This window comes from Staurois parvus, unplaced genomic scaffold (assembly GCF_062004578.1).
Source record: "Staurois parvus isolate SC_StPar_1 unplaced genomic scaffold, SC_StPar_1.0 ptg002110l, whole genome shotgun sequence".
NCBI lineage: Eukaryota > Metazoa > Chordata > Amphibia > Anura > Ranidae > Staurois > Staurois parvus.
In genome coordinates, this window is record NW_028319906.1 from 1 (window position 1) to 18,745 (window position 18,745).

At 48.6% G+C, this 18,745-nt stretch overlaps 1 protein-coding gene across 1 annotated transcript in view; it reads right to left on the reverse strand.

Annotated features, from left to right (window-relative positions):
* Positions 1-9,685: 9,685 nt before the first annotated feature.
* The window catches only part of LOC149432786 (kinesin light chain 1-like), a 40,981-nt gene continuing 31,921 nt past the window's right edge, over positions 9,686-18,745 (reverse strand). Inside the window, exon 13 of the mRNA XM_089664944.1 lies at positions 9,686-16,304. Within this exon, the coding sequence (XP_089521070.1) occupies positions 16,299-16,304 (6 nt within the window). The 3' untranslated portion in view covers positions 9,686-16,298. The remainder of the gene's footprint in view (positions 16,305-18,745) is intronic.

The following is an 18,745-nucleotide window of genomic DNA, read 5'->3' on the forward strand; positions in this document are numbered from 1 at the left end:
ATGGGGTAGAGGAGGAGGTGGGCGAGAGACAGCATCATGAGGGCAGAGGAGGAGGTGAGAGGCAGCATCATGAGGGCAGAAGAGGAGGCGAGAGGCAGTACTAGGGGCAGGAGGTATAGTAGTGGGTGAGAGAAACAGAATTACAGGTAGGAGGTATAAAAGAGGATGTCAGAGGCAGTACTAGGAAATGCCAGATTATCTGGGAAGAAGGAAAGCACTCTGGGAAAGAATGGAAGGTTGAAAAAGGCAGCACCAGGAAGAGGTTTGGGTGGGGTTGGTGGCATTACCTGGAAAGTCTCATCACTTGATTTGTTGAGATAGTTCAGAGATGCCGCTCGCTTCATGCTGCAAAAGAAGATATAATATTACACCATACATGCCTAATGGGAGGGTATGGTGTGATGGGTGTGACACGGGATGGTGCGGCGTGATGGGTGAGTGTGACATAGGAGGATGTGATGTGATTGGTGTGATGGATGTGTGTGACACAAGAGTGTGCAGCATGATTGTTTAACATGGAAGGGTGTGTTGCGGTAAGCGTGGTACAGTGTGTAGGACACGGAAGGGTGTGTTGCGTTGGGTGAGTGTGACATGGGAAGGTGTATTGCAGTGGGTGAGCGTGACATGGGATGGTGTGATGGGCGAGCGTGACATGGGATGGTATAGTGTGATGGGCGAGCGTGACATGGGATGGTGTGGTGTGATGGGCGAGCGTGACATGGGATGGTGTGGTGCGATGGGCGAGCGTGACATGGGATGGTGTGGTGTGATGGGCGAGCGTGACATGGGATGGTGTGGTGTGATGGGCGAGCGTGACATGGGATGGGATGGTGTGGTGTGATGTGATGGGTGCGTGTGACATGGGAGGGCGTGTTGCGTTGGGCAAGTGTGACATGGGAAGGTGTATTGCAGTGGGTGAGTGTGGTATGTTGGGTATGACATGAGATGGTGTGGTGCGGTGTGATGGGCGAGCGTGACATGAGACGGTGCGGTGTGATGGGCGAGCGTGACATGAGACGGTGCGGTGTGATGGGCGAGCGTGACATGAGACGGTGCGGTGTGATGGGCGAGCGTGACGCGGGAGGGCGCGGTGGGCGCGTGACGGCGCGCGACGCGGGAGGGCGCGTGACACGGGAAGGCGCGGTGGGCGTGTGACACGGGAGGGCGCGGTGGGCGCGTGACACGGGAAGGCGCGGTGGGCGCGTGACACGGGAAGGCGCGGTGGGCGCGTGACACGGGAAGGCGCGGTGGGCGCGTGACACGGGAGGGCGCGGTGGGCGCGTGACACGGGAGGGCGCGGTGGGCGCGTGACACGGGAGGGCGCGGTGGGCGCGTGACACGGGAAGGCGCGGTGGGCGCGTGACACGGGAAGGCGCGGTGGGCGCGTGACACGGGAAGGCGCGGTGGGCGCGTGACACGGGAGGGCGCGTTTGTGTAATACAGGAAGGTGTGCCGTGACTGTGTGACACCGTAGGGTTCAGGGTGAGAGCAGAAGTCACATAAGAAGGGGCGGGTGCGGTGTGAGGTTTGTTGGGTTGTTACTTTGAATTGCGCGGTTCAGGCGGTGTTGTTCCCTGTAGCTTCTTCACCAACATTTCGCTGCTTCTTCGCAGGACATCGCGGATCTTCCCCAGAGACCCTGACCTCCTGAGGGCCCCACTGCCGTCCTGTAATAGAATTACACAACTCGCACACCGTGTGTACTACAAGACTAACACCAGAACACAAATCCAACAGCATGTGTACCTCAACCAACAGCACCAACTATGTACAAAACACAGCGTATGTTATGCAGACACACACACAGTACGCCGAGAAGGCAACACACAGCGTACACCACAGACACAACACATACAACATACACTGTGTAGCGACAATTCACAGTCTATGTCACGCAAACACAACATACACAAGTATGCCACACAGACAACACACACACGTATGCCACACAGACAATACACACACAGTACACCTCGTACAGACAGAACACACATACAGCGTACACCACCGAGATACAACACACAAAGTGCTCCAGTGCAGACACAACACACACTGTACACCATGAATAGATCACACACGGGGTGGATTTACTAAAAAGGGTTTTGCAAAGTGCAGTTGCTCCAGAACTTAGTAAATGAGGGGAATCGCTGCCGACTTCCATCACCCAATCATGTGCAGCAAAAATGCATTTTTTTTTTAAATTGGTCTTGCATGTGATTGTTTTCTTTGTAAAGTGAAGCTTTACTTCATTTACTAAGCTCTGGAGCAACTGCACAATCTATTTGCCTTTAGCAAATCAACCCCATACGGTACACCACAGACACAACACACACATACAACATCGCCCAACACACACATAGTAAACCATGCAGACACAACACACAACACGGATCCAACACACAGTGTACCTTGTGCAGATAGAACACGCATAGTAAACCATGCAGACACAACACACAGCACGGATCCAACACAGTGTACCTTGTGCGGATAGAACACGCATAGGACTCCAGAGCAGACAACACGGATCCAACACACAGTGTACCTTGTGCGGATAGAACATGCATAGGACTCCAGAGCAGACACAACACACAGCACGGATCCAACACAGTGTACCTTGTGCGGATAGAACACGCATAGGACTCCAGAGCAGACACAACACGGATCTAACACACAGTGTACCTTGTGCAGATAGAACACGCATAGGACTCCAGAGCAGACACCACACAGCACGGATCCAACACAGTGTACCTTGTGCAGATAGAACATGCATAGGACTCCAGAGCAGACAACATGGATCCAACACACAGTGTACCTTGTGCGGATAGAACACGCATAGGACTCCAGAGCAGACAACACGGATCCAACACACAGTGTACCTTGTGCAGATAGAACACGCATAGGACTCCAGAGCAGACAGCACGGATCCAACACACAGTGTACCTTGTGCAGATAGAACACGCATAGGACTCCAGAGCAGACAACACGGATCCAACACACAGTGTACCTTGTGCGGATAGAACATGTATAGGACTCCAGAGCAGATACAACACACAGCACGGATCCAACACAGTGTACCTTGTGCGGATAGAACACGCATAGGACTCCAGAGCAGACAACACGGATCCAACACACAGTGTACCTTGTGCGGATAGAACACGCATAGGACTCCAGAGCAGACAACACGGATCCAACACACAGTGTACCTTGTGCAGATAGAACACGCATAGGACTCCAGAGCAGACAGCACGGATCCAACACACAGTGTACCTTGTGCAGATAGAACACGCATAGGACTCCAGAGCAGACAACACGGATCCAACACACAGTGTACCTTGTGCGGATAGAACATGTATAGGACTCCAGAGCAGATACAACACACAGCACGGATCCAACACAGTGTACCTTGTGCGGATAGAACACGCATAGGACTCCAGAGCAGACAACACGGATCCAACACACAGTGTACCTTGTGCGGATAGAACACGCATAGGACTCCAGAGCAGACAGCACACAGCACGGATCCAACACAGTGTACCTTGTGCGGATAGAACACGCATAGGACTCCAGAGCAGACAGCACACAGCACGGATCCAACACAGTGTACCTTGTGCGGATAGAACACGCATAGGACTCCAGAGCAGACACAACACACACTTTGTACATAGTGCACGCCGCATGACACACACTATTACCCTCCACTGACACCAGTACAACCTGGTGTACAGCATCCATCCTCTAAGTTCAGGTCAAAACATACCAGATATTTGAAAAGTGATGCTGCCCCCTAGCAACAAATGTCAGGCCTTGGGCCAAGACACATGAAATCACAGGACACCTTCCAGTCATTCAACCTGTCACTGGCCAACCGAACCGAATTTAGACCAATGTTTCGCAGCCCAGGGCTGTGACCCCGAAGTTAGAAGCCACTGATGGATGACCCCACATGACAACCTTCCTACTCACAGACCCTGACCCCCACGTTAGAGGGCAGAGCCTCCATCTGACCCCGGATGGATGATACTACAGGACACCCTTTTTCGTTGACTGTGATCTCCACTTGCAGAGTCTCCTTATACCTGAACTCTGGTCTAGTGAGAACCACGGGCCTTGTGGTTACTGGAGTGTCCCGGTTCTTTTGAATGAGGTGCTTGGCCAACATACACCTACTTATCAAGTCGACAGGTTTGTGGAGGTTTGAATCAGTTCTTAACCAGTTTGGACCAATGTGAGCATGTATTTGTCATGCCGGTGGGATCCCTTGAAAGCTGGAAATTACTGTAGTAGGCATCGCTACCATACAGGTCCATTGCTAAGCGCATTCCCAGCTGCTTAATGAACACAGAATGTCACTCAATCAGCATTCAGACAACACTTTGCATTGTCTCAATGAATGCAAAAAGTGTTCTCTGATTGGATGAGGTGGACATGGTGACGTCATTGATCAACATGTGTCAATGTACTAACAGCCTTGTTTGTAGATGTAGTGATCGGTGTACATGGCGGCAGCCATAGTGATTTTATATCAATGACTTGTAGCCGGAGATCATGTGGTCTAGACCGTGAAACAGGATATTTATTTATGAATAGGTGAAGGAAAGCTATTCCTCAACATCAGAGTGGGATTTGGCAATGGTGGATCTTGTCCTATTGTGGATTATAGCCACAGGTCCACTTTAAAGGAAATCATTGCCGACTTCTCCTGGAAATGATAATTGCCTGCATTTCACACAAACCATCTCGCTCTGAATAATTCAAATCACTGACCCAGAGAAAGTATGTGAATTAGGACTTCTGACTCTCCATACTTATTCCAGGTCAGTGACTCAAAAAGTATTGAGTCCAGAGGGTAAATGACAGCCAGGAAACTTGCATCATCCGAGGGCAGCTTCTTTAGGACTCTTCTGAAAGGTTCATGCTGATCCTTGAACAAGTCTTGAAGATCCTAGAAGAATCCTTAAAAGAGTTTGTTTCATCTACTATGAGTCCAATGTTGTATTCTCCTCAAGCTCTGTATAAAGTCATTCCTACACCACGTTTAGAATTTGGGTCCCGGAAACGCAGCGGCAGATCTTGCAGCATTCACAGAAGCCTTCTGAAGGTCCTTATCTAACATCTGCTCCCAGTTACGAGTCTGATCTGTGGTCACGCCATAACATTTCTCAGGTTCATGCTGATCCTTGAACAAGTCTTGAAGATCCTAGAAGAATCCTTGAAGGAGTTTGTTTCATCTACTATGAGTCCAATGTTGGATTCTCCTCAAGCTCTGTATAAAGTCATTCCTACACCACGTTTAGAATTTGGGTCCCGGAAACGCAGCGGCAGATCTTGCAGCATTCACAGAAGCCTTCTGAAGGTCCTTATCTAACATCTGCTGCCAGTTACGAGTCTGGTCTGTGGTCACGCCATAACATTTCTCAGGTTCATGCTGATCCTTGAACAAGTCTTGAAGATCCTAGAAGAATCCTTGAAGGAGTTTGTTTCATCTACTATGAGTCCAATGTTGGATTCTCCTCAAGCTCTGTATAAAGTCATTCCTACACCACGTTTAGAATTTGGGTCCCGGAAACGCAGCGGCAGATCTTGCAGCATTCACAGAAGCCTTCTGAAGGTCCTTATCGAACATCTGCTCCCAGTTATGAGTCTGGTCTGTGGTCACGCCATAACATTTCTCAGGCATGATCGCAAGATGTTCTGGGAGAGTTTGTTCCTCCAGACAAATCAGTTAACCACTTCCAGACCGGACACTTTCACCCCCTTCCTGACCAGGGCAATTTTCAGCTTTCAGCGCTATCACACTTTGAATGACAATTGCGCGGTCATGCAACACTGTACCCAATTTAATTTTTTACCATTTTTTTGAGACAGATAAAGCTTTATTTTGGTGGTATTTATTCACCGCGGGGATTTTTATTTTAGTGTGTTTTTTTTTTTAAATTTTGCAAATAAATAATATTTCATCATAGATCTTTGCCAAAATTTATTCCGTTATCTTTTTAGTAAAAACAAAATCCAAATTAGTTTATAACCAAAAATGATAATTTTTAAACTTTTTTTTACATTTTTATTTTATTTTTGGATAATTTTTTGATGGGGGGTGATGAAGATTTTTTTTTTTTTTTTACACTGATTGCTTTTACACCCATATAGGATGTAAAAGCAATCATTTCTCTTTCTCTCTGTCTGCATTCTTGCACTCATTGAGAAGTATTGAGTGAGCTGTGATTGGTCACAGCTTGTCACATGGTACAAGGCTGTTGTGAATAGCCTTGTACCATGTGACCTCTGTGATCATTCACAGATTTCACACGTAGTAAGCAATGATGTCACAAGTGACATCTTGCTTACTACTTTGCATGTGATCACTGATTGGCCAATCAGTGATCACATGATCGGGACCTCGTACAGAGGTCCCGTCCGACGATGAGTGTTTCACTGTGTCCGGAGGACACAGCGGGCACCGGATCGCGGTGCTGCACGCTCCCAGGGAGCGCACACAAGCAGGGTGCGGGGAGGCCGTTTATAAACGGCCACCCGACCCTGCAGTGCCACCGTCCGGCCGTTTATATGCAACGGCCGGTCGGGAAGTGGTTAAGTAGTCTGAGTCTTTTATTAAAAAAAAATATGTGTTTGATATTATCAAATACAAATCTTGGAGAAGAGAATGTTTACTGGACGAAGCTTACGAGATAAGATTCTGTTAGGACTGCTGTGTAATATTCCTGAACATCAAGGTCAATGTCAACCTAGATCTTTTCGGAGGCTGGCTATAAAATACAGTATTTGATGTAGAGAAGAAAAACAAAATAGGATTTTGACTGTAAAATTATTTTCTTGAAGTACATCAAAAAGGGACAGAGTGATGCCATTCAGGTGCCTCGGGTTATGCTACTGCCTTCAGGAGAATAGACACCAGTAGACAAGGTTAGAAAGGACAGAGTATAATAACCCCTCCTATCATTCTCCAGTTTTGCAATTGTAGAAGCAGATCACAAGAACTGGCAGAAGGGACTTGCGTACCTTAATGTACTCCGAGAGAAAAGTGTTTTACAACAAGTAAAAAAAAAAACTGTTTTCTTAAAGTGTTACTAAACCCACAACAGTAAAAATCAGTCTGCATATGCAGTAAAGCATGCTTGTTATACTCACTGTGGGACCTAAGGGGCTAATCTTCTGCATTGTGCATTGATCCTGTCTTCTCTGATCCTCCCCTTCTTGCAGTGCCCCCTCTTATCTCCTGATCAGACATATCATGTGGAGACACTCTGCACATGCTCAGTTTGGTGTTTATTGCTAGAAAGTTTTTTTTTTCTTGGGCACTGTACAGACAGAAGTCAGGGGTTCTGCATCCACTTAGAGCAGAAAGAAAACTCCTCCTAAAAGCTGTAACCAGTGCTCTGCTGGACACTGATAGAAGTCACAAGACTGCTACATTCTGCTGATGAGAAAAGGTATTTAGCAGTTTGTATTTACTAAAATAATTTCACTTCCATGTTCTGTGGACTATGGGAGACCAGATATCATGAATGCAGGATCCTGGGAGACCAGATATCGTGAATGCCGGGTCCGGGGAGACCGGATATCGTGAATGCAGGGTCCGGGGAGACCGGATATCGTGAATGCCGGGTCCGGGGAGACCGGATATCGTGAATGCCGGGTCCGGGGAGACCGGATATCGTGAATGCCGGGTCCGGGGAGACCGGATATCGTGAATGCCGGGTCCGGGGAGACCGGATATCGTGAATGCCGGGTCCGGGGAGACCGGATATCGTGAATGCCGGGTCCGGGGAGACCGGATATCGTGAATGCCGGGTCCGGGGAGGAGACCGGATATTGTGAATGCAGGGTCCAGGAGAGCAGATATAGTGATTGCAGGGTCCGGGGAGAGCGGATATAGTGAATGCAGGGTCCGGGGAGACCAGATATCGTGAATGCCGGGTCCGGGGAGACCGGATATAGTGAATGCCGGGTCCGGGGAGACCGGATATCGTGAATGCAGGGTGCCCGGGGAGACCAGATATCGTGAATGCAGGGTCCGGGGAGACCAGATATCGTGAATGCAGGGTCCGGGGAGACCAGATATAGTGAATGCAGGGTCCGGGGAGACCAGATATAGTGAATGCCGGGTCCGGGGAGACCAGATATAGTGAATGCCGGGTCCGGGGAGACCAGATATAGTGAATGCCGGGTCCGGGGAGACCGGATATAGTGAATGCCGGGTCCAGGGAGACCAGATATCGTGAATGCCGGGTCCGGGGAGACCAGATATCGTGAACGTAGGGTCCGGGGAGACCAGATATAGTGAATGCAGGGTCCGGGGAGACCAGATATAGTGAATGCAGGGTCCGGGGAGACCAGATATAGTGAATGCCGGGTCCGGGGAGACCAGATATAGTGAATGCCGGGTCCGGGGAGACCAGATATAGTGAATGCCGGGTCCGGGGAGACCGGATATAGTGAATGCCGGGTCCAGGGAGACCAGATATCGTGAATGCCGGGTCCGGGGAGACCAGATATCGTGAACGTAGGGTCCGGGGAGACCAGATATAGTGAATGCAGGGTCCGGGGAGACCAGATATAGTGAATGCAGGGTCCGGGGAGACCAGATATAGTGAATGCCGGGTCCGGGGAGACCGGATATAGTGAATGCCTTGAAAAGGTTGCCTCATTGACCTCCAGCATGTGCTGTCTCTTACGAGCTATGATTATAGCTGTCATGTACACACAGAAAACAACTGCAGATTTGTGCCAAACCACATGCAAGGTGATAACGGCGACAGTAGAGGATGTTCCAAATGTATTCTGTTATACACCAAAAGTTCAGAGTCAACAAGCATATATCAATAATAATTTGTGTTTGTTGACTTCTCACAAATGGCTCACTCGCTCTTTGCAAAATATATTTTAACAATCAGCTGAAAGAATGTCAACATCTTCCCACCTCCCAATGGCTACAGATCCAAAACTTACAAAACAGTACACCCCCCCCCCCCTCCTAATCTCACAAAACAATGAAGACCCCTTCCACTGAATTCACAATAATGGGGCCCTCTTCCTCATCTGAACCCCCAAAATGGTGAGGATTCCTTCCACTGGGTTCACCATGGTACTCTCCCCCTTCAATGAACTGACCAAATGGTGCGACTCCCCCACTGAACTCACAAAAAGGGTGAGACGCCATCCACTGGACTCACAATGATAGGATTCCTCTCCACTGGGCTCATAATGATCCCTTCACATTGCACTCATAACAATGGGACTTCCCTCCACTGAGCCCACAATAATGGGAATCCCCCTCTACTAAACTCATAAAACAATGAGGACCCCTTCCATTGAATTCACAATAATGCGACCCACTCCCTCCACTGCACAAAAGGTGTGACTCTCCTTACTAAACTGAAAATGATGAAGTCCTCCCCTACTCCACTGAATTCACAATAAGGGACCCACCTTCTCTGTTTAATTCACAAAGATGCCCCCACCCTTCACTGAACTGACAAAAATGGGATCCCCCTCCACCGAACTTAAAGGATGAGCTCCCCTCCACCAAATGCACACAAAGAAAGACACCACCACCACTGGACCCCAATTGAAGGATGGACAAATGTCCAGGTTGCTCATTCATACAGCAAACATACTTCTTTTATGCCTCTTGCACTACACGGTTATCTCACGTCAGGAAAGGACACCAAATATTAAGCAGTTTAATTATGCAAATTAACTAAAAAATTACCATGAAATTTGAAAACAGACCACTAATAACTTAAATACTTAATTCCCATAACATAAATATTGCAATTCAATTAGACCTGATTAAAGTACAGAAAAGTACAAAAGGTACATAGGTTGGGCATTAGAACATAAAAGGCAGCAAAACCATAAAGACAAAATATGCAAAATACAATAGAAAGAGGTAACACACACAGCAAGAGGATGACAGCTGGATACAGGTGGGGGAAAAGCTAAGTGGTGGAGCTTGGGTGAAGATGGGTAGGAATTTGGCACAAGAGGCAGGAGACAGGGAGAGGCTCAGAAGAGGGCGACGGGGCATCCGTCACCGGAGGGGAGGGAGACGGGGCTCATCACCGGAGGAGAGGGAGACGGGGCTCATCACCGGAGGAGAGGGAGACGGGGCTCATCACCGGAGGAGAGGGAGACGGGGCTCATCACCGGAGGAGAGGGAGACGGGGCTCATCACCGGAGGAGAGGGAGACGGGGCTCATCACCGGAGGAGAGGGAGACGGGGCTCATCACCGGAGGAGAGGGAGACGGGGCTCATCACCGGAGGAGAGGGAGACGGGGCTCATCACCGGAGGAGAGGGAGACGGGGCTCATCACCGGAGGAGAGGGAGACGGGGCTCATCACCGGAGGAGAGGGAGACGGGGCTCATCACCGGAGGAGAGGGAGACGGGGCTCATCACCGGAGGAGAGGGAGACGGGGCTCATCACCGGAGGGAGGGAGACGGGGCTCATCACCGGGGGGAGGGAGACGGGGCTCATCACCGGAGGAGAGGGAGACGGGGCTCATCACCGGAGGAGAGGGAGACGGGGCTCATCACCGGAGGAGAGGGAGACGGGGCTCATCACCGGAGGAGAGGGAGACGGGGCTCATCACCGGGGGGAGGGAGACGGGGCTCATCACCGGGGGGAGGGAGACGGGGCTCATCACCGGGGGGAGGGAGACGGGGCTCATCACCGGGGGGAGGGAGACGGGGCTCATCACCGGGGGGAGGGAGACGGGGCTCATCACCGGGGGGAGGGAGACGGGGCTCATCGTCGGAGGGAGAAGGAGGAGACCCAGTACAAAAAACAGGAGATGATAATCATTAGGCAGGGACAAAAAGCGGGGACTAATTACTAGAGAGAAGGTGGGACCCACAAAGAGGGCACAAAATGGACAAGATAAGATGCAATACTGTAAGGGAAAAACAGAGTCGGAGTCCATGTTGACAAACCTTTTGCAGAAAGGGGAAGGAGAAGCTACGGAGACAGAGAAGAAGCTTTAGCTGGCCATACACTAGAAGAATATCTTTCTACATTTTTTGGTTTAAGAACGTTTGTTTGACTTTCTCATAATTAGTGAGGCTAAATCGCTCGTTTTCAACTGCAAGGGCGAGAAAATTTGAAGGCGCAAGATGTAATGAACACATTTCAAACAGTGAATATGGTTTTTGTTTGGGAAAGTCCAATTATTCCAAAATGAAATGTTAAAAACAAAACAAAATTTTGAAGTACTTTGGAACGACATTCATCCAATCATCAAACATACTGAGAATTTTTGTATAAATATCTACTAGTGTATGGCCTATTTAAGACAGCAGGAATGCCTTGTTTTCAGGATTGTAGGAACAATGGGACAGTTATTATTGATTGTGGTACGCAGGAGACAAATGGTGCAACCCATGGGGGGGGGGGGGAGAAGGGCATACACACCAAGTATAACAGCAGACAGACCGACAACACAAAAGGAGATGAAGAAAAATTAATATACTTTGAAAATTGGCATAGGGATAACACATTTGGCACCGAGAAATAGGGAAGGAAATCAAGTGAACATGAAGGACATAAATGACTGGCTGGGCGTCAGAAGCACAAGATATGAGGAGGCAGACAAGTGGAGAAAGTAAATGACTGATGTGTAGACAAATTTAATGTTTATCTAAAACGAAAACTAAAATGTAATATATTGCTGCTTAGCAGTCCTTAGATGTAGCGGCTGCATTCGTTTTCCTTTTTCGGGCTTTTTTTTTTTTTATCCTGCCAGTAACACAGCTTCCTGTCCTAGGGTGACAACATTCATTCACCGTACTGTATCTAGAAGGGACTCATAGTGGTCACCCTAAGCTGCTCTTCTGATACAGGCTTGCAAACAAGATTAACGCTGGTCTCCTCCATCACTTGGGTAGGAGGGGTTGCCTTCTAGGTAATTCGCCTAGTTTAGAAGACAGATAATATTTAAGATTACAAGTACCGTATCTATGGAGGGAGCCATGGTTGCTCTTCTAATCTGAAATTACAAACAAGTCTTGTGAAGTAATGGCCATCCCTTGCTGAGGAAGTGCAATAGCACGAAACGCGTCCAAGGGGCCATAACGCCGTGACGTCCAGCAACCGGCTCCTGATATAGGTTCGGTGGCCTCCTTCACAATACTGTGCGGTCAGTGTACTTTTTGTCTACTTACATACCCTGATTTTATTACTCTTTTACTTACCCACGTGGATTAATAAATTAATTTTTATCAAAATACTACACTATGGGCTATTATTTTTGTTGACTCCCCGGTGAGCCAACAATTCACCCCATATATATTCCCAGAGATATTCCCATATTGCTGACATCAGTCCACCACTACTAGAGGAGAACATCAGGTCCAGTGCGATCCACCCGGCTGTATATCTGAGAGGCTTCCACGGTGGTACTCGGGGCTATCCCAAGAGATGACCACTGACCAGACCAATACCAAGAGGGGTAGAGTCCGTTACAAGAGGTTCAGCTCATCCATCCCATGAGGGGGACCTCTGGTTATTGATTATATGCGTATATAAAGATACGCATCTGGTGAGTGCGTATTTTAACTATTTTATCACCTCGCCACCTGGAACGTGAAGTTACTAACATCTCTTGTAACCATCACCTACCACAGACTGTCACCATTTTTATACATTTATTTTAACATATTGAGATTTTATTTATTCACGATATGTTCAGCTGGTTTATTGATTGGAAGTATTAATCTGCATTTGTTTTAGCGCTGCACTTTCTTTTTAAGTATTCTATGAGGTTTTATTCTGGTTACCTTTTCGTGCTTTTAGCTGCTATACTATCACTAAGCACTCACTGATTATATTTTTTTATTCTAGGTCTTGTGAAGATGTTACTAAAGTTATGAAAATTTGTGTACGACCAAGTGATGTCATGTATTGTATTTTCGGACACAAACTGTACTGATTAAACGAAAATCGTACGATCTGGTATGAGAAACATTTTCCTGCTTGAATAATTTCAGACGAAGGCCAACAATCGGATTATTGTATGATCGCTTAGAAAGAGGTATTTTTCTTTTGATTTTCTGATCGTGTGTACTAGACTTTACTTTCTTCACATCCATTCTATGGGAAGGAGACAGAATTAGTATTTTAAAGAGGATAGTTTGAAAGGAAGATAAATTTATAGTAAAAGTATAACTAAAGGCTTTTTTTTTATTTAGTTTTGGATAGAGTGGAGAGGGATTTGAACCCCTGTCAGTTTTTACTGCTGTCTGTGTCCCCGTTAGGGAGATTCGCCCTCTCTGTGTGTCTTGTTTACCATGATCATTGTATCAATGTTATCAAGTAAAAGAAAACCCAAAATTGTGGAAAAGACATGGAGGGAAAGTATTCCAATTGGGGACACCAGTTCTGGTGACCTGGGGGTCTGCGAAAGGTTACCCTAATTTGCAGGGATTTCCTCTCACTTCCTGTTTGGCTATGGGAAAAGAAGTAAAGGGAAATCTCTCCAATGGGACAAAGATGGCAAAAAACAAAAAAAAACACAACCTTACAGGGGTTATAACTCACTCTCAAAAAAAAAAAAAAGTTTTGCCTATAGTTCTTCTTTAAGTTCACAGCAAGTGGCAAGGGCATTGCATTTTTGGCAGGATTAAAGTATTTGTAAAGTTGCCAAGTGTAAAAAAAAATATTTTTCTATATATGCACTTAAAGCGGAGCTCCACCAAAAAGGGGACGTTCCACTTTAAGTCTTTGTCTCCCACTCACCATTAAGGATTGGCACCTTTGGGGAGCGAGGAGGGAGCAGGTACCTGAATTTGACAGGTGCCCGCTCCCACTTCCGTTGCGATCACCTAAGGCGATCAGAAGCGGAAGTTGTCGTCATCCCCCCTTCCTCCCTGTAGTCTTCTGGGACACGACAGGTCCCAGAAGACTACGGGGACCTTCACATAGCACAGCGCATATCGCGCATGCGCAGTGGCCACCCTGTGAAGCTGCAAGCTGTCACAGCTGGGTTCCCACACTGACGATGCCGGCACCAGGGAGAGAAGACAGCCAATGAAACCAGCCGTGGTGAGGACACCGCTGGACTGAGGGACAGGTAAGTGTTTGAAATTTAAAAGTTAGCGGCTAGTTTTTGTAGCTGCTGACTTTTTTTTCAGCTGAAACTCCACTTTAAGGCTACCACAAGAGGCTGGAGGCAGCACGGATGGGCGGGGAGGAGAGGCTGGAGGCAGCACGGATGGGCGGGGAGGAGAGGCTGGAGGCAGCACGGATGGGCGGGGAGGAGAGGCTGGAGGCAGCACGGATGGGCGGGGAGGAGAGGCTGGAGGCAGCACGGATGGGCGGGGAGGAGAGGCTGGAGGCAGCACGGATGGGCGGGGAGGAGAGGCTGGAGGCAGCACGGATGGGCGGGGAGGAGAGGCTGGAGGCAGCACGGATGGGCGGGGAGGAGAGGCTGGAGGCAGCACGGATGGGCGGGGAGGAGAGGCTGGAGGCAGCACGGATGGGCGGGGAGGAGAGGCTGGAGGCAGCACGGATGGGCGGGGAGGAGAGGCTGGAGGCAGCACGGATGGGCGGGGAGGAGAGGCTGGAGGCAGCACGGATGGGCGGGGAGGAGAGGCTGGAGGCAGCACGGATGGGCGGGGAGGAGAGGCTGGAGGCAGCACGGATGGGCGGGGGGGAGAGGCTGGAGGCAGCACGGATGGGCGGGGGGGAGAGGCTGGAGGCAGCACGGATGGGCGGGGGGGAGAGGCTGGAGGCAGCACGGATGGGCGGGGGGGGAGAGGCTGGAGGCAGCACGGATGGGCGGGGGAGAGGCTGGAGGCAGCACGGATGGGCGGGGGAGAGGCTGGAGGCAGCACGGATGGGCGGGGGAGAGGCTGGAGGCAGCACGGATGGGCGGGGAGGAGAGGCAGCACGGATGGGCGTGGTGGAGAGGCAGCACGGATGGGCGTGGTGGAGAGGCAGCACGGATGGGCGCGGAGGAGCTGTTGGAGGCAGGACAGATGAGCATGGGCGGTTCAGTCTTTCTACAGACCACGGAACTTACAAACACTCTGCGCTTTTGCACCACATAACTGTACAGTCAGCAGTAAGACGTAATAAGACGTAAACTGACCACGATGTCATGGATCAGCAGCCATGATTAACGTGGTCAGTTTACTGTCAGGAAGAGACACACAGGCAGGATCAACCAGGAAGGGGTAAATGTCATTGCATTACTACCGACCATTTTACCTTGCGTTAAAGAGACAGTACCAGTTTTTAGGTTTACAAAACACTTTAACGGGTATTTTCTGTACTTGCTGAAAATGTTCTTAGGCCAAAAAAGGAAAACTAAAGTAACCATAACATCTTCTGATGGGTAAGCTGCAATATATAAAATGTTTTCGTTCTTGGGTTTAGATATCCTTTAATGTTCAAGATAGCTTGAAATGCTGATGTTTTGGAGGAAGACTCAACTCTCACCGACTAGTTTGGCAAGTTTTAGGCACATTATTTAAGACACAAGCACTGCCACGTCATCAGCCGAATACTTTGCTCTTGACAGAACCTCACCTTTTTTGGAGGGGTATTTGGAAGAGCAGAACCTAACAGGACCCAATATGGGGTAATGCAATGTGTGATAAGTCCAACCAAGTAAGAGAGCACCTGACAAGATCCACAGTGGTCAGGATAAAGTGATAGAAGGAAAGGGTACTATATGAGAGAGGAAGACAGGAGCAGCAGCTAACCAGAGAGGTGGACCGGGGGTCTGGATAATTCTGAGGGGGTGCGGAGTTGGTTTTGTAGAAGGCAATGTGATGGAGTATTCAGATAGGAAAGGAATGATTGCAGGAAAAGGATAGTGTAATATGGAGGGAGTCTCTGAAAAAGGATTATGGGGTCTGGGAAAGAAAGGTAGATGAGAAGATAGTCTGAACTTCAACAAGAAAAATTATGAAAAAGTTAAAGAATGGCGCAATGTTCCCAATGTTCTCAGGAGGCCCAACGTAAAGGAGAGACATTGAAAATCAAAGAGCGCAGGATGGCAGTGCTTAGAGAAGACATAGGAAGGTTAACAGTTTGAAAATGTAGAGGATGAACATTTCGGGTGGGCAGGTAACATCCACGGGGGGGGGGGAACTTTGTCCATGTCATCTGGATCATGATGGTATGGAAGGGTAACAATGCCTCTTATGTACTGGATTGTATCTTGCAGTGACTGGAAGTGTGGGGAGGCAGGGTCTTGTTCTGTCCTTTAAGCCAATGACTGCAGCCCTTCTGCTGGGGATGGGACAGGGGTACTTATTTTCCGATGGTGGGGTAATTAAGCCTAAAAAGCATAGAAATAAGAAAAAAACAAAAACAAAAAACAACTTACACCAACTGTGCTAGAGGAAACCCGAACCCAGCGAGAGGAGGAGCAAGAGCAACAGACAGGTGGATTCTAGGAGAGTCAGGGGCAATATGGCCTTCGTCTTGGGGAAAAGAGTCTACCTATAGATGCTAGTGCAACATATTCAGCCCCAGACTGCCCCCCCCACACACACCAATGACACGATCTAGTATGGGCGCCCTCAAACTATGGCCTGTGGGTTGACTATGGCATTCTTCTGCATTTTACCCTCACTACTGCTGCCACACTACTCATTCATTCAGCTGCAGGAGCTAGCTACAGGAACGTGCCACGTATTGCTGCTACAACTTGACACTAGAGATGGAGTAGTGGGACACCAAAGGCTTACACTTACTGCACCTTTCCTTCTACTCATTCATTCAGTGTCAGGTTGAGCAGTCCGTTGGAGCACATAGTTCACACATCGGTAACATATGCGCTGTAGGCTACGGGGGTCCTCAATGTCTACAGGTACACAACAATCCTGTAGTGTGCTAGTCCTCCTTGCACATATGTCCTCCACTTATGGAGGGTCAGCACCCATCCCTCTTGAACACGTCCTTCACTTATTGGGGATCAGAACCCTACCCCGCATATACGGCCTACACTTATGGAGGATCAGCACCAACCCCCTTGCACATATGTCCTTCTCCTATGGGGGATCAGAACCCTTGCATGTCCTACACTTTTGGAGGATCAGAACCCTCCCCTGCATGTATGTCCTCCACTTATGATTGGAGGATCAGCTCCCTTCTCTTTGCACATATGTCCTCCACTTATGGAGGGTCAGCACCCATCCCTCTTGAACACATCCTTCACTTATTGGGGATCAGAACCCTCCCCCGCACACACGGCCTTCACTTATGGAGTATCAGCATCAACTCCCTTGCACATATGGCCGTCTCCTATGGGGGAATCAGAATCCTCGCATGTCCTCCACCTTTGGAGGATCAGAACCCTCCCCTGCATGTATGTCCTCCACTTATGATTGGAGGATCAGCGCCCTTCCCTCTTCATATATGTCCTCCACTTTTGAAGGCTTAGACCCCCCACCCACCAACTAACAGGTCCTCTCAAAAGATCAAAATGATCCTGAAGTGTGCTAGTGACTTTTGAGCATCAGCTAATTCCATAGAACAGTCTCCTGCAATCTTTGCGGGAAAATAAAATGGCAATTTCATCCCTGCTTCCTCTTCTGCAAAGCCACACAGTATTAGAGCTTGCTTGGAATCTTGCCAAAGACAAAAAAACTGACTGAGTGGGGGATATTCTACAAACAGTGGACCTATGATTACGTTTTATGCAATGCAGGGAGGGAGCCATTTTTCTGACATGTCAGGGGTCAGTGGATGTGTTCAAGGAATACAATTTATACTGAGAATAAGGGACATTTTTGACCCTCACAGTCGAATGGTCAGTGAGCTGGCCCTTAAAAAAAAAGAAAAAAAGTCTAACCGTGCGGGCCGCGTTTTGCACAGGCACAAGAGCACATTCATTTGAATGGATTCCCGTGCCTGTGAGACGCAGGGAAGAAGTCCCTGAACTTCTTTGGAAAACGCAGCCCACACGGGAACCTCGGTTCCCAGTATGGTTGCGTTTTCCAGTGTGGGCAGCCTGCCGTTAAAACTAATGGCACCCGCCCACGGGTCCGCATTTCTCTGTGCGGGTGGTTCTCGTGCGGATCCGCAGCGGCACCACCCGCACCGATGTGAACCTAGGGTAACACCTACCACTAAAAACCAACAAACAGAGGGCGCACCAGCCTAGTGCATTACCCCATGTGCTACAAGTCCAGCAATGGAAATCTGGCGACAGTCACATCTCCATCATTTAATATTGACGCTATGGGGCTTATTTACTAAAGCTGGAGAGTGTAAAATCAGACTCGCTTCTGCATTGAAACCAATCAGCTTCCAGATTTTATTGCCAAAGCTTAACTGAACAAGCTGAGGTTAGAAGCTGATTGGCTTCTATGCAAAAGTGAACCTGATTTTGCACGCACCAACTTTAGTAAATAACCCCTATGCGTTTGTGAGTATGTGATTTGCTTTATTTTTTTTTTTTATCAATAAAGCGATTATGTAGGTAAGGCCGTTGCACCCTGTTTTTTTTTTTTTTGTTTTTTTTTTTAGTGTTGCATGCGAAGGGACACCCACAGTCCTAGGAGGACAGCAAGGAATTACAGCGCAAGACTGTAGGCTGAAACACTGTATACCCTACCAAATGCAAAGCACCGCATTCAAGCGCAGGAGGATGTTTTTAATGTCATATCTAAGACCTAACCTGACCAGGGACGATATAAGAGGAGGACAGCAGAATGAATAAACAGTGGGTGGGTAATGGTCCTATTTAATGCAGCACCAGTTCCTGGCTGGTCC